The 16,871-nt window shown below is 46.1% G+C and overlaps 1 protein-coding gene and 1 long non-coding RNA gene across 2 annotated transcripts; one reads left to right on the forward strand and one right to left on the reverse strand.

Annotated features, from left to right (window-relative positions):
- Window positions 1-5,235: 5,235 nt before the first annotated feature.
- On the reverse strand, window positions 5,236-7,317 carry LOC308497605. The gene is made up of 3 exons (XR_013993348.1): window positions 7,217-7,317; window positions 6,022-6,662; window positions 5,236-5,942 (listed from the first exon to the last, which is right to left on the reverse strand). It is a non-coding gene; the product is annotated as an uncharacterized lncRNA (long non-coding RNA).
- Window positions 7,318-7,582: 265 nt separating this feature from the next.
- On the forward strand, window positions 7,583-16,307 carry GLRX5 (glutaredoxin 5). Its single transcript, XM_081048476.1, has 2 exons — window positions 7,583-8,069; window positions 15,640-16,307. Exons 1-2 carry the CDS (start codon window positions 7,778-7,780, stop codon window positions 15,816-15,818), a joined length of 471 nt encoding a protein of 156 aa, XP_080904602.1. The 5' UTR covers window positions 7,583-7,777; the 3' UTR covers window positions 15,819-16,307.
- Window positions 16,308-16,871: the final 564 nt, after the last annotated feature.

The raw sequence follows: 16,871 nt of genomic DNA on the forward strand, positions 1-16,871 counted from the left end.
GCCTCTGCCTTGGTTGTTCCACTTCCTGGAATGTCCTTTCCTTCTGAATAGCAGCTCTTTTCCCTTCTTTCAACACCCAGGTAAAGCCCCACCCCGTCTATGCTTTCCCTGCCCCCCCCCCATGCTGACTGCTGTTCTCAGAGCCCCCACCCCATCCTTCTCCAGTACTTAGTGACATTCTTGCATCTGTCCCCACCCTAAGACCAGGAGGCCCTTGGGAGTGTCTGACTCAGCACAGAACTGGTGAGTGCCGCATGGCTGTTTCTTGCCCTCCTACGGCATGGGCAGTTTTGTGTTTCTCGCCATTTGGGATTTCTGAGATACTGTCCTGTATTGTCACCATGTGATGTGTTCTTCATTCAAGATATGTGTATTGAGCACATACGAGGTCAATTAAGTTCGCGAACTCATCCTAGAAAAAGTGCTACATACCTCATTGCTGAATGTCACTATGGTCACCTTTGAAGTACTCCCCTTGGGAAGCTATGCACCGATGCCAGCGCCTAGTCCACCCTTCAAAGCAATTTTGGGACTCTTTTTCTGAAATGGCCATCAGAGCTGTCGTCGTATTACCCTTGATGTCCTGAATGTCATCAAAATGTCTTCCTTTCAATATTCCCTTTATCTCTGGGTAAAGAAAGAAGTCATTGGGGGCCAGATCAGGTGAGTAGGGAGGGTGTTCCAATACAGTTATTTGTTTCCTGGCTAAAAACTCCCTCACAGACAGTGCCGTGGGAGCTGGTGCATTGTTGTGATGCAAGAGCCAGGAATTGTTGGCGAAAAGAAAAATTCAGGTCGTCTAACTTTTTCACGCAGCCTTTTCAACACTTCCAAATGTAAACTTGGTGAACTATTTGTCCAGTTGGTACAAATTCATAATGAATAATCCCTCTGATATCAAAAAAGGTTAGAGACATCCTTGCAACAAGTTTGCGAACTTGTCAGGCCTCATACTACCTGCGAGGAATAGCGCCAAGGAGGGGGGGGGGCAAATGATGAACTCAGTGGGGCTTCAAGCTGTGGGTCTAGTGGTAGGGCAGCGGCACAAAAAATAAGACAATGCTCCATGCAAAGCCCCTGCAGGGTCGTGGTCCCCAATGGCAGTGAAATCGGGCTGGTTATACCCTTTAATGCCTGCGATTGTTCCCCCGGGTCCAACAGCACGCACAGAACTGCTGTGTGGACGGCCATCTCCAGGCCTCACGTCAGCCCAGCTCCTTCCAGCCCAACATTTGGTTCAGTTTAGAAAAACCGAACTTTATGCCAACATCATTCAATCCCTCACCACCTAATTAAACTTAGTATTTCTAAGGTGCTTACCACAGACTAAAACGAAGTACCTAACAGAAGTAGACTAAAACCTGTTTGTCTGGCATAATGAGGGAAGAAAGTATCCCTCTGGTTTCGTTTTTCACATCTCTTGAAGCCATGCGTGTGTGTAATTTTTGTTGACAATCTAACATACACTACATTTCCTTGACTTCTGATCCAGAGCACGTGGAATAGAATTTCCTTTTCTTGGTGACTTGGAATTATTATACACGGTTCTCAGGCTCAAGCAAGTGTCGTGTGAGGACCGTTGGCCCCGGCGTCCACCAAATGCTCTCAGAATGTCTGCTTCTTAATTTTTAAAATCTCCTGTTAGCCTATTAGTCATTGCTTCTTCCTGCTTTTAGTGTGAAGCTTTTTAAATGTACTGCTTCTGCTCTGTTGCGGCTGTAATATTAGAAAACTAAGCAAGTTAGCCATTCCCTGAAGTAAGAACAGGCCTTGGGTGAGAAATGGCCCTTGCTAGGATCAGGCGAACTGGTGAAATGCCAGATACTATGTAATGACAGGAACAGCCCTCATTGGCTCTTGCTGCCCCTGCTCCCCAAGTAAAATAGACTAGTGCCCCCTACCTGCCTTGCAGGGTAAGGCAAAGGCTCATTGTGCAATACTCCAGGTTTCTCAAGGGACAGAATGATTTTGAAATGTGTTAATTTTTAACATAAGCAAAAATCCCTTCAAGTAAGAGGATACTACTGGCTCTGTCCCCGGCACGTGTGAACTGGCAGAGCTGTCGCCGTGTGGTACGAGGAGAGATGAACCAATGGGACTATCTCACCAACTGACTGACCGCCTTCGAGCTGCACTGATAAGAGCTACTACAGGGAAATGCCCCATCACTGTGTATCTGAGAGGCGAGAAGCCCTGCCAATACGCGTCTTCTCCCCAAGGCTTTTCATACAAAACTCTCTTGGTCACCCAGTTAGCAAGTGAGGCTGAGGCAAAATGCTGTCTCCCCTTTTCTTTTTTTAAATAGAGAATAGTTTATAAGTCTTTTATTAAAACTCTTTGAAACTCTGGGTCACTGAAATTTGATAACAATTAACTGTATCTCAGTAGACTACACTTTCAAAAAGGATAACGTTTAGAATTAACAAATGGAATTTTTCTGGCCATAAAAGCAGAAAAAAATATTTAAAATCCTCCAATTTTTTCCTGTAAAGGAAAATGAAAAGCTAATGTCTCATCCTATTTCCATCCCCCACCACCCCATGAAATTGGGGTGAATCTCTCTTCCTTTGAAGGCTGGAGCAGTGGATCCCCATAATAGCAAGATTTAACTTTGAAGGCATACAATTATAACATTAAGGCTCAAAGGTGGAAGTACAACAAGAAATTCTGCCTCATCATAAAGAGAATTTAAGGCCTTGGCAATACATCTTAGCAATCATCCAGAGGAAAATAATAAAAATTTCTGTTCGTCTGGCTGCAACCCGGTGATTATCAGAGGGAGATACAAACTTCTGCTAACAGAGAACTCTTCCTAACAGCTTTGACCCACAACAGCACTGGCTCCTTGCTTTTTATACTCTGTGGTCTAGGTGTCTTCTCAGAAGTCGTTGGAATGTAATAATAGTTTGAGTTATGGAAACTATCTGCTGGTAAACAAAACCAAAAAAACCATAATGCACAACATTAAAATCTTTCATTAGACAGTTGAGGAAAAGTCAACAATTCCTTTATCACCTTTAATCAAGTCTGAACATGTTTTGATTACCACTTAATATTACCTTATAGTAGATATGACTTGGGTTATTTTCCTCAGAATAAAACAAGGTTCTCAACAGAACAAAAGCCAGCAGAGGTCTCATTTTAAAGCCTACAGCCAAGAGTTCGGTCCTCAATGTGAAAAAGCCATGAGGATGAAAGAAAACATAACTTTCAGAAATGAAAAGCTATGGTTTACATTTTTTCATTGGATTTGTGGATTGAAATTATTGTTATTTTAGTTCTGCAAAGCATAAAAATCACATCTGTATCTAATATATTCACATGCAAAGCCAGACAAGATAATTCAATAATATTTAATTTTGGTGATGTTGATTCAGCAGTAAAATTTAAAAAGTGCTTGTGAAGGCAACACAACTTCTAGAAGAACCCAAAGTGTTCAAACCTGTCGAAAAGATGGTATAAACAAATACTGTAAAGAGAACATAATTTGGGGACCAAAATGTCCAAGAACCATTATCCTCGAGTTAAGATCCAAATGAAAGCATGTACACAAAACCTATTTGAAGAACAAACAGTGTGTTACACATGCAAGACAGTATTATTTGGGGGGTAAACATTTAGGAGCAGAGGAATGGAGTAAAAATAAATTCCTTAAAACTCTGCAGCATGCATATATATGTATATATAAAATGACACCTGGAAATAGGCATACCTTTTTGCAGATATTGCAAATACATTTTTCACAAATCCAGGAAGGGGAAAATTCCAAGGAGAATTAAAAAAACCTCCTAAGTATTTAGGGATGCTTAGGACTGGAACCCAGGCCTCACACATGTACAATTCAACACCCAGAACAGGATGTTTCTGCTGTGATACCCAGGCTTTTCCTATATGCTTCCTCGGAGAATCCATTTTCACCGGCATCTCCCATGGTCAGTTCAGACTGCGCTAAGCCAATTTACAGCACACCATTTCTCTTCATTTTACCCAGAGGACACAGGGCCTATGATACAGTGGGAGGGGCCCCGAGGAGGCCTTCCTTCCTGTCTCTAGGCTGAGCCCACTTGGTGTGGGAAACAGAGATTAGCACAACTCAGGCCACTCCCATGGCCAGAGGAGTTATTTATAAAACCAGCTGTCTTTGTCAGATAGAGGTCGTAAAAATCCAAAAGGCATTTCTATCTTTGCATTAGGGATTAGCAATGATTCTCTCCGAGGGCTAGGCACTGCCTTGGTTTCTCACACATTACATTATGTTTCGGGTAGTTGAGGAGTCAAGTTAATCCCAGGGTTGCAGTGCTGCTCTAAAATTACTGGATAATGGCTAAGTGCACCAGAGAAGGGTTCGGGTTCCAGCTCCAGTCTCTGGAACTCTGGGTCACACATATTTTATATTTCAGCTCAGGAGTGTTTGGTGGCTCAACCCCTGTTCAACAAACCAAAGTGGCAAACCACGCAGCCACTTTTCTCTTAAAATGACACAGAATGCTCAGGCCAGCGTGGACCTGGCCATTTCTCTATGGAATGTCCTGTGCATAGAAACATACCCTATTTGTCAGAAAACAGCAGCGACTTCTAGACTGAAGTCAGGCGTGCCGAGTGTTCAAATTCAGCATCATCTCAGGCTCAATAATCCTGACTCCTCATTTAGGGCTCATACACAGGAAGACACTATTTCAAATTTGTCAGGTTCTTAAGGATGGTTAATTTACTTTTGGAGAAGTGGGTGGAAAGGAGAAATTTTACCAAATATAGGAAAGCCTTATCTATAAATAAGCGCAGGGAAGAAAAACATTCTTAGGATGCCCGAGTCAGCATGTTTAGATGTCTTGATTACTTAGTTTGGGTCTAATAATATCTTATGACCAAAATTCCAGGATTCTCCTAAATTTCTGTGTATTTCCCACCCCCACATCCCCATTAATGTCCACAGGCAAGAGATCACAAAATGATAAAGATTACTGACTTATGTGTTCAAAACATTTGATGTAAGTGCACATTCCTGACATCTGTTTATTTATGAAATATATTTTTGTCATGCATGTTTTCATTATAGAATTCCTTAACTAACATGTCAAATCATATATAACATTTTGATGCTTTGGAAGAGACATTTTGAATACTATTTTCTTTGCTTCTTTAATTGAATCATTGATGTTTGGTGCCAATACTCCAAGAGTGGTTTTAAATCAAAGACAGAAATGAGGATGTTCAACATACACATTTTATATTTTTGGTTCCTTTATTAAAAACTTAAATTTAGGTGCGCTGTTCCAATTTCTTTGGTTTAGATACATGATTTGTTTTCTTGCCCTCAATCATCCTATGAAAGCCATCCTACTTAGTTCCCTGACAACTGCACAAACATGCTTTCCCATATCCTTACATTTCACGTATGTTCTCATCACACTCTACTGTACACAGCAAGTCTACTTAGTAAGTTTGAAAAAAACACAGGGTTTGTGTTCTTCCGGCTCAAGGATTACTCTTAATCTTTAATGACAGATGTGTTCTCAACTTAATGAAACATCCGACATCTAAAAAACACAACGACACTTCCGAAGCCAAGATTACACACTAGGTAAGATATGCTACTCCCATCACTACTCTGCATCTCTGGATCCTCGGAACACAAGTCTGCAAAGTCTCCCCCCTCTTCCAGGCAACACAAAAGCTGAATTAGTTTAGAGTAGGCAATAAACAAGGTAGGTTTTCAGGAACAAATCGCTGACATTTATTTTTAAAAAAAGAACAAAAACAACTTACTATAATAAGAGCATGAGTAAAAATTACGTGATTTTGGAAATAATATATTCTCTAGTATTATGTGGACCAGATGCTGGACTTCGGAAACAGCAGTTCTGCTGCAGCGTACATAGAGCGTTTCCTGTGTATTTCTGTTCCTGATGCCTGTTCCTCTGATTTACCTGCAATCAATGAATCTGGGGGGAAAAAAGATCCTTTAAGAAGCTGATCAATTTTGGGTCCCACATTAGAAAAACCCCAAATCTCAGTATGTACTTCTGAATTATGTCTTCGGTTTATTTTCCGTTTACTCAGCTCAAGTTTCATGCTGGAGGATTATGTGGAAGATTCCCATGCTAACAGCACATGTCCTAATTTTCTCATTTCCAACTTGGGCACCTCTAAAGCATGAACAGTTCAGCTCCAGCAACAACTTTAAAACTACTTCAGGGTTGTAAAAAAAGTAATTTGTAGCAGTACTTAGTGTTCAACAGAAACCGCTCCATCTGTCAAACAATATCTCGACTGCAAAGCTTCTCTTACTGTTGGTCGATAGATAATGACATGGGACAGTCATTATCACCGTGGCAACAGCACCCAGGAACTGTCAGAGGAAAATTGCACATGGAACGGCTGGCTCTTGAGCAGTCATGCCTCAGCTTCCTCTGGAGTGCGCTTTGTCTGCAAGTCTGGTGTGCTCCAGGGTACCAGCAACCCAGGGCCGCTCCCAGACTACAGATCCTGCAGCGATGTCGCTGAGTCCTGCTCTTTCGAAATCATGCGTCCCACCAACACGAGCATTTGCCACATTCCGAGCACTGTGCTAGGTACTGAGGACAGAGCAGGGAATTGGGTCGAGCGACGGGGCACGAAATCAAGGCACAAGCTGGTAAATACTGCACGTGAAGGTGTAAGAACTACAACAGAAAAGAGAGAAAACCACGGGCTGCGGGAGGCTCCCTCCATCCTTTGTGCCCCTCCCCCATCACTTGGTGTCCGTTTCTCCTGTCTCACCGCTGACCACAAGCTTTGGGCACCAGGTCCCCCTGCAGACCCCGGCCCGGCACCGTGTGGAGCGCGCAGCAGCTGCTAGAAAACGTTTCTCAAACGAACCGATTCCCGTCTGAATCCCCCGTTCCACAAACCTTTCCCGGGGCCAGGCCCCCAGTGGGCTGCAAAGTCAGCGAAACCCCCAACCCACGTGGGCTCACGCAGACGACAGCGTTGTACACACTTTTAAAATGACAGTTGTTCTAGAGAAACAATCAGGCGCCAGAAGCGGGGCCACGGGGCCGAAGCCCGGCCCGTGCTTCCAGGGGGGAGGCGCGGCCAGGAGGGCCGGGCCACGTGGCCCCGGCCCGGACGCCGCAGCCTCAAGCAGGCCTGTAAGCCAGCGTTCCGCCCGGTCTCCGCTCCCGCCACGAACGGTGTCACCTGGCCGTGGCCTTACGGAGGCAGCGAAGTCGCTCACCTAAGCTGGCAGAGACGGCCCACGCCTGCTGCACAACGGCTGCCGCCTCTAACACAGGAACCCGGCGCCATGGCAACTCAACTACCGCCTACACCGGAACCGGAACCGTCACCTGGAAGTGACTTCTTCCCGGCGTGCCGTGGGACGCCGAAACCCCGCCCAGCGCCTTTCCAAGTCTTCCCCGGCTATCCCAGCAGGCTCGCCTACCCTACGGAGGGAAGTCGTCTTTCCCTCCTTTCTCCTCTCCTTGCCTAGGAGCGTGACCCTGATGGACATCCGCTCTCTCCAATCAACTGACAAAGCGGTTGCCGACGGCCAATGGTAATGCTGTAGGATGCGGCTCAAGCGTAAGCACCACCTTCCACCAGTCGGGATGAGACAAGTAACATGATTGGTAGACTCGAGTAATTGCGGGCCAGCGTCCTCCAATCACGGAGAGCAATTCGGAGCTGACCCAATGAGGACTCCCGGGGGGCAGGCCGGCTCGCTGAGGGGCGGGGGAAAAGCGCCCGGTGGTCAGCTGAAGTCCCCCGCTGTCGAGGGTTCCGGCGAGCGTGCGGGATGAGCGGGTCCCTGGGCCGGGCGGCGGCAGTTCTGCTCCGCTGGGGGCGCGGCGCGAGCGGCGGTGGCCTGCGGGGCCCGGGCGTGCGAGCGGTGGGCTCGGGCGGCGGCGGCGGCTCGGCGGAGCAGCTGGACGCGCTGGTGAAGAAGGACAAGGTGGTGGTCTTCCTGAAGGGCACCCCGGAGCAGCCCCAGTGCGGCTTCAGCAACGCGGTGGTGCAGATCCTGCGGCTGCACGGCGTCAGCGACTACGCGGCCTACAACGTGCTGGACGACCCCCAGCTCCGGCAAGGTCAGGCTGCGGGCGGCGGCGGGGTCTGACCGGGGGTTCGAGCTGCGGCGCGGGGCAGCCACCCGCGGGGCCGGGCCGGGCGTGCTGGGCCGGGGGTGAGTCCCGGGCCCCGCGGGCGGGCGAGGGCTCCGGCCGAATCCGAGGGCCGCGGTCCTGCCCCGCGGGGCAGGCGGGACACGGGGGGCAGTGACCCCTGTCGGCGGTGGCGCTGTGGGCACCCCGAGGGCGGCGCGTCCCCGTGCTTCGCGGCCCACGGTGCCCGCGCCGTCCCGTGTGGTCGCCGCGACGAGGAGGCTGACGCAGCATTTGGACTCGTGTGGGGGGACGTGGCGGCGTGGGAGCAACAGGCGTGACGTCCAGGGCAGGGCAGACCGCGGTGGCCAGGGTCCCGCGGGGCCTGTGGGGACAGGGGCACGGACCCCCGGCCTGGGCTGCCGCGAGACTCGGGCCGGAGCTCGGCGGGCCGGGGCCGCCCCGCGTGGGCTTCCCTCGGCCCCGGGCGCGGGGGGGGCCTCGTGTGCGCGCGTGGGCCGCTCCTCGGCCGGCCGGGCGGGGACGTGGGGAGGCGGGGCGCGTCCCCCCGGGTGGCTCGGGCCGCGCTCCAGCTGCAGACGGCGGGGCCGGGTCCTGGCGCGTCCGCGAGCCCGGGCCGTCGCTCACTCAGCGTTGTAACGGGAGCTGGAGGCCCCGTGCCCCGCGTTGTCCTCCACGCGGAGGCCGACGTCCTCTTACTCCACCTCTAGGACCGCTCTTCTGCGTGGGCAGTTCTCGCTCCTAGGCTTCCTACGGGGGTGACACCGGCCGGAGTCCAGGGAAGGCTTGGCGTTGTCTCCTCCTGCAGCCAGCGAGCGGTGCCGCGTTAACATTGTCACATAACTGCACTTGGCGTGTCGGTAACGGGAAGGGGATGAAACCAAACTTGGCAAAGTTCTTGTGAGGAAAGAAAGGAAAACTTCCAGGACGTTGCTGTCATCTCATCTGGCGCACAAGAGGCACTGCCCGCTGGCAGCTACTTCATTTTTAGCACTTGACGGTTTTTTCAAAGTATTTTCCCTACGTCATGTAATCCTTACAGGACTCTTGGTTCAGGTGGGTAGAAGCGAGGCAGGTAGCGCAGGCGGGCTCGCGTCGCCAGGTACATGTCACGTTGCCACGCACGATGTTCCTGTCCCTTTGTCTTCCGGGCCTACCGGAATGCCACCAGGGCTAGGCGCTGGGTTTCTCGTACAGTTTTCATCCAGCAACAGCTTCTCTAACTGAAAGATAAGGTAGGAAATCTTACCTTTCATCTGGGAACTTACCACACGTCCCCTGCAAATTGCCAGTGTGGCCATTGGTAAAAAGTTGTGTCATTGATAACTTGCTTAGTATAAGGTTTTGAGGGTCTTTGGTTTGTAAATTTGTGTTCTCCTGTTTAATATAAACGGCAATAGGACATCCTGGAATAGGGCTCATAAAGGAGGAGCAGCAGTAAGAATGTTTACTGAAAGCACTATGTGTCTGTCTTCTATCTTGTATGTACCTCTGGCTTCTGATCTTATGTTCTTAAGTGTTTAAACAACAACAACAAGAATTTAATCCTTAAATTTCTTTTTTTTTTTTTTTTAATCCTTAGATTTCTTGACCATTGAGTTTTATCAGATTGTTATTTGTGTTAAATGTGTTGCATAAATATATAAATATTGAACATAACCTCCAGATGGGCGGGCAGGGTGGTGTCAGCCTGTTCCCACAGTGGGGACTAGTTTAGCCAGGGTAAGACTTTAAAACATTAAGATTTGTCATCTGTTTGCTCTCTATACCCCTCAGTTTACCAGGAGAGACTGACAAGCTGTGTGATGCTCACTCATCAGCCAAAAGATATGCCTGTGCACCTTTCCCAGACCCAAGGTCACTCTAGTAAAGGAGAGGGGATCCTGCGAAATTGGCTTCTCCTGTTTTCTTGTGCCAGAGAAGGCTGAGCTCTACAAAGGGCCCAAGCTCGAGGAAGACCCACAAATGCCATGTCCTTATTCTGGGCGCTGGGCCCAGGGAGTGTGATGAAGACAGGTCTCGACCTGTGAGCCAAGGAACACAGGTGACTGCGAGGCCGCATTGTGTGCGTGATGTGGAGTGCACAGAAGCCAGCCACAGAAGAGTCAGGTCCCAGCAGACAGGTGTCCCCGAATCCTAATCCTGGTCTTAAAGACTGGCCTTTATTTTCAGTTGTAAAAATAATGTGCTTATGGAAGAAACTTGGAAACACTGAAAATCACCTGTAATTCCCTATAAACCATTATTAACACTTGGGTATAGTTTCTAACATATGTTGTTGCTGTTGTTAACACAGTGGAAATCATGTATGTCTGTACACAGTATTTTGCCCTCCTGAGAACAGGGAACGTGTCTGGTGCCACTGTCTGGGTGCTGTGTATATTGCTTAGGCAGAGCAAGCTTTCAGTGTTTTAACGAATAAGCATATGCTTCTTTTATTTACCGTAAACTCTTCCATGCTCTTAAAACTCTTAAATTTCTGCCTATTCAGATCACCCTTTTGTATTTCTTGCATCTGGAGCACTGTCTGTTGATTGAATAATCACTATCCTATTTTTGAGTGTTTATCAAGCATTTGAAAATATGTTCCGCCTTTCCAGTGTCAGGGAATTTAAGGTGATGGTAAAAAACCTGACACTGGCCAGCTCTAAAAGTCAGCTAACGATTTGGCTGTGTGTGTTTGTGTGCTGGATGTGTGGTATACTGCCCATGAGAGTACAAAATGGTACCAGCGCTTTGGAGGAATAACTGCCAGGACCTAGGCAAGTTGAAGACTCAGCTGCTTCACTCCTGGGTGTATAGTCTAGAGCGGGGATTGGCAAACTCCCTTGTAAAGGGCCGGAAAGCAAATAGTCTTTGTGGACCATGCAGAATCTGTTGCAACTATTCCACTGGCGTGAAAGCAGTCAGGGATAATACAAAATGGATGGGTGTGGCTAAGTGCCAATAAAACTTTATTTGCAAAACCAGAAAGTGGACCCGAAGGCCCTCCTTAGCCATCCCTCGGTCTAGAGAGACAGACCCCTCCCTGCATGGAGTTAGGAGACGTATGTCAGGATGTTCACGGCAGCATTGCTTGTGATAATGAAAAACTGGCAAGAAGGGATCTTGGTCTATCAGTAGCAGATTGGATAAGCAAACTGTAATTTAGTGATATGATGAAAAACTGAATTGTGGTTAAGATGCACTAGGTCTAGATGTATTTACAAGTAACCTTCAAAAAACTGCAATGTTCAGTCAAAAAGTAAGTCACGAAAAGGGAATTATGGCATAATGCCATTCATGTGTCTAAATGTTATTGCTGGGGAACCGTCCCCTGTGTTGCAGATACGTGTGTGCAAGTAGCTCACGGGCAGGAGTGACAGGCCAGGGGCTACCTCGGGGTCAGGAGCCTGGTCTTTGGACTCCTAAAACCTGGATGTGAATCCTGGCTCCAGCACCGGCAAGCACAGTGACTGGTTACTTTGTTTAGCCTCTCTGAGCTTTAATTTCCTTATCTGTAAAACACGATATATATAGCTATGCTTACCTAGTAGGATTTTTGTAAAAGTTAAATGAGATTATGTAAAACACTAAAAGAGTGTGAAACTCAGTAACCTTTAGCTCAGTAAATTGGCATTTTTATACTACATGGCATACTTAATTAGTATTTTTCCTGCATTCTTTCCCATTGCATATACTATTTCTCAGAAAAGCATTACTGCAAAGGGTGGGGTAGAGCACATTGACGTGGCGAGAATGCAGCATCACATTGTACCTGCCACTGTGGGAGCTTAATTCATTTCACCTGTTTTATCTCATGTTCTCTTCATCATAAATCTGTGAGGCCTGGGGTTATTCCCATTTTACAGATGAGGAAACCGAGGCAAGAGATCAGCAAATTGAACTGAGGCTACGTGTACAAGCTAGCAAGCCAAGCCAGTGTCTTGTTCACTCTGCCTCCATGCCTTGCTTTCCTTCTATTGAGGGCCTACTGTTTTCTGTGCTTTCGGCTCAGATGATTTCCTGTAGTACTAGGGTCATGCTCTAGGTCAGGGAAGAAGGAGAAGAAACATGTGACTCCAGAAGGAGGTGGTGGTGTGACTTGCCCAGGGTCATAGAGCCTAGTCAGACTGTAATCAGGACGCTCTTACAATTCTTACAATGTGTCGTCCAAACCAGGAGTGACATCTAATGTTCTGAAATGTGATGGATTCTGAAAAGTACTTCCGGAAAGTTCTGGAAAGGAATTTTGCAGCACATTGTCTGCACTCTGGCTTGGTAGTTGGAATATTATAGTTTTTGGTGCGGCAGTTGATATGTGTGGAACTGGTTTTGTAAGACAGCCTCTGAGCCCCCAGTTCCTGGTGTTATCTGTTACGTAACTTTGCAGTCACCATTTTCTCTCCCAAATCGAATCACTACCATGTTATAAAATATGATTATCATTAAAATTCATTCTTGGGTATAATTTTCTAATTTTAAAGAGTTTCTCTCTGATTCTGGGTCATTCCAGTGATATTTGTAAGAACTATCACTGTATATTGCAGTTTTTGAAAATTAAAATGTGAGAGAAATAAGCCGTTTAAACAATTAATTGTGAATCGATGAAATTCATTTAAATTTTCAGCTTACAAACTGTTTTTTTTATTATTATTATTGGAAGTTTCTCTCTTCACTCTATAGGAATCAGTTAGTTGTTTCCTGAAATGTTTAACCCGAAAATCCGACTCGTTACAAATGAAAAATAGCATACTTTTTAAGAAAGATGCCAAAGCTTTGCCTTGACGTCAGCTGCCTACAATACTTGTTAATCTAAAAATTAAAGAAGCAGGTAAGAATCTTCGTAAACCTGAGCTATTGTCATAATGCCATTGTATGCTCTGAGGTAGGGTTCTTCTGAGTTGTTGAAATGGAAGTTATTAGGCAAGACCGCCACAGGCTGAGGGCTTTGGAAGGGGTTAGCCTCCCTCAAACATGACTGTGTGTTGGGTGCTCTGGGTGCTGGAAAGCCCACTCGTGGTAGTTTTGGTGCTGAGGATTGATTCTGGTGTTTCATCCGACTCCCCTGCTAGTCGGGACATACATGGTCTCTAACGTCATAAAGTTTAAAGAATGGGACAAGCCTAGTGCTTTGATTGAGTGGTGCTTCAAAAATGATGGATGAAAGCAAATCATTCTTTTACTCAGCAAAGATTTTACTTTCAAAAAGTGTACTCTTTAAGATTAAATGTGTGGTTTTGGGTGGCCCTCAGATGGCAAATTTATTTTCATTTTTGGTGTGTTTCAAAAATTGTAGGCACTTGCTAAAAGCTCAGTAGATATTGTCATGGAAAGCTAAACACAGTATATTATTAATAAAAAGTATATAATATTATGTACATAAATGTCAAAGATATTTAAGAAAGTTTAGAAGAATTAAAAGAAGTCCACATTTACTTTAAACATTTCTTAATTCCCACACCCACCCTCAGCCGTCCTAAAAATATAAAATAAGATTTGTGACCGGCGATAAAAGTAAAATAAGATTTGTGACTGGCATCGCTGTAAAATAAGTTCTGATAGACCATATTTGAGGATAGAGATGACAAAAAACAATAACACAACTTACATGCCGTCATTAACTGTGTAGCACCAAACATCAAAGGGACGAGAAACTTGGATTCTCAGGGTATTGTAGTATACCGAGATATTCGGAACTGTAAAGACAGTCTGATTGTTAATGGAATTTGCCCTTTATTCGTAACCACCATACATACATCTAGCTGATTTTCTTAAGACCCCTCCCCACAGTGACTTAGAAGTGTGCTTTTCTGGGGATGCAATGTGCAGCACCGTGACTGTAGTTAACACTACTGCATATTTGAAAGTTGCTAAAAGAGTAGATCTTAAAAGGTCTCATCACAAGAAAAAAATTTCCTAACTCTATGTGGTTGATGGATGTTAGATTGACTGGTGACCATTTTGCAATATATACAAATATCGAATAATTATGTACCTGAAACTAATATGTCAATTACACCTTAATTAAAAAAAATGGTGTGGTTTTTTTAAAGTGTGTTTTTTGGGGCGTATAACATTGTAACCATTTCTACATATGTGAAGTCTGGAGAAGAAAGATAAAGCCTGAGGGTGGGGGCTTCTCCAGTGCTGTCATTTAGAGAAAAGTTGCTATTTTTTCAGAAGGCAGCGACTTTTAAAAGAGAGAAAAGCATTGTATCTTGGGACTATTATTTATGATACAATTCAAATTGGTAATTTTATTTGGAAAATAAATGTATGATAATAAATAATAGGGTATCAAGAACCAGTTCTTGTATTTTTCATTTGTTTACATAAAACTGCCCCTTGCCCATTTTTTTGGTGGGGGGGTGGCCCAGTTTTTTTGTTGTTTGTGTAATATTGTATTTTGTTCGAAGAATCTGTTGGCTTCTCTGTTTATTCTGTGCGCATTTTGGCTACTTAAAAATATCTATATGGGTATAAAAATATCACGTAATATATAGTGATTATTATAAGTCATGCTTTTGACCATCCTCTCTTTTAATATAACCAACACAGACATTTTTTGGCTGGATATGTTTTAAAAAGTATATTTCATCTTAACATACGAGTAGAATGGTGAGGAGGAACATTAGAAAAGAGTGATCTTTTCTATCTTAAGATTGAGACCGCGTTTCTTTCTTACTGTTCTGTTGCAACCACCGTCCTCATGGCTCACATGAGGAACAGAATAATCACATGGCTGCCCTGTCACCTCCTCTGGTGTCCTCAAAGCCATCTGCACGGAGGACCAATCCCGTGCATGCTCGGTGGTTTCTGGTTTGCCGTGAGCTCTTGAGAGCAGGTTGTGGGTGCCACTCCCCCCGTGGCTCTCCGCCTGGCCCACGACACTCCCTTCATTTAACAGTCACTGGGAGCTCCGTGCTGATTCTCTGCCCTGTGGAGCACCCAGCAGGGTCTGAATGGCTCGAAGGCTGCAGCCTGTAGCCTTAGGGAAGGGACTTTCCTTTGGGCAAAAGAATCATTCAGGATAAAACCAATGACTCACCATCTCGAGCATAAGTAACTGGTGGCAGGCATTCTCTAACCTAGACAGGCATTGGGGGGACACTCATGGTCAGTGAGCCACCGTGATGGATCCATGTTAAGTATCCACTTGGAAATGAAGCTGTGGCATTTCTTTCAGGTTTTGTTGCACTGAAAACATGACTGGTAGATGCGTGGGAAGGTGGCTTTGTACATCTCACATGAATTACACCAACCAATCAAGTTCTCTGCAGTTAATCCAGTGTTGATTTATTGTGTGTTAGGTGTTTTATGAGAGCATTCTTAACTGATTCTCATAAAACCCTTGTGAAGACGAGGGGTTAAGCAATAACTTGCCTTAGGTCTCACAGTGTGTAATTGGAGGAGTCAGGGTCTAACCCACTGTCCACTTGGCTCTAATGCTTATGCTCCTCAGGTGTCGGGGAAGCAAGGAAGGAACACGGGTGTTCCGCTAGGAGTGGGTGAAGCTCCAACCATTTAAACAACACTTATGTGTCTTTCCCTCTAGGCATTAAAGACTATTCCAACTGGCCCACCATCCCGCAGGTGTACCTCAACGGCGAGTTCGTGGGGGGCTGTGACATCCTTCTGCAGATGCACCAAAACGGGGACCTCGTGGAAGAGCTGAAAAAGCTGGGGATCCGCTCCGCCCTTGTGGACGAAACGAAGGACCAGGACTCCAAGTGAGGGCAGCCGGGTCCTCCCTGAGCCGAGGCCGCACCAGCCGGCGGGAGAGGGAGCCTCTGGGCCGAAACTCACTGCCAGAGAAGCCTTACCGATTGGGGTTTTTGCTGTTCAGACAACTGCTTCCACTGATTCTCCAGTGTGTACGCAGTTGGGTGATTTTCGTGTGTGGTGTTTGGGCTGAGAATATTCTGTTGTGAACTTACTGATAACCACTGCACTGTAATAATTCAATGTTGTATAATGATGTTGATGTAAACAAAATTTGTTCTCACGTTGTGATTTGCTCTTTGCCTGACTCAGGAGTAAAAGCAGGAGCTTTTGAACCATCATTATGCGTGAGTCCTCTGCCAATGTGGCAGTCTGCAAAGATAATATATCTCCCTCCCCCCCAAGTTTTTGTAACTTGTGCTGTTAAGAAAAATGATGGACAAGGAAGAAAACATGATAATTGGGATGTTGGTTTTTAAATAAACAGCCAGGGATACTGTGTGTGTGTGAGCTGTCAATTCTGAATAGCAGCACGTTTGTGTCTTCGTCTGTTCCTGCTGCTGTAACTACATACCATAGACTGGGGGGGTTGTAAACAACAGACATTTTTGTCTCACAGCTCTGGAGGCTGGAAGTCCAAGTTCAGGGCTTCAGCATATTCGGTGTCTGGTGAGGACCCACTCCTGGTTCACTGACCGCATCTTCTCCCCGTGTCCTCACTAGGAAGCTCTCTGAGGTCCCTTTTATGAGGGCGTTACTCCCAGTCGTGGAGGCTCCACCCTCATGACCTAATCACTTCCCAAAGCTCCATCTCTTTGGGTGTCAACATAAGACCCTGGGGGAACACAGACATTCAGTCTAGAACAGTCTATTAGGACTTTTTGTACCTATGACCTTTTGTTTTTCGGAATTAAGTGATTCTCATACTCCTCTGTTAAATGTGCCACAAAAATTGCTCTCACGCTGTGCTTTAATTTCTCAAGGGGAAGTGTTATGCTGCGTGGTGTTGAAGGTCCAGTTGGAGGCTTGGGGGGCCTGGCCAGAAGTGAGGTGGGTGAGGCCAGA

The sequence above is a fragment of the Rhinolophus hipposideros genome (assembly GCF_964194185.1).
Source record: "Rhinolophus hipposideros genome assembly, chromosome: 5".
Taxonomy (NCBI): Eukaryota; Metazoa; Chordata; class Mammalia; order Chiroptera; family Rhinolophidae; genus Rhinolophus; species Rhinolophus hipposideros.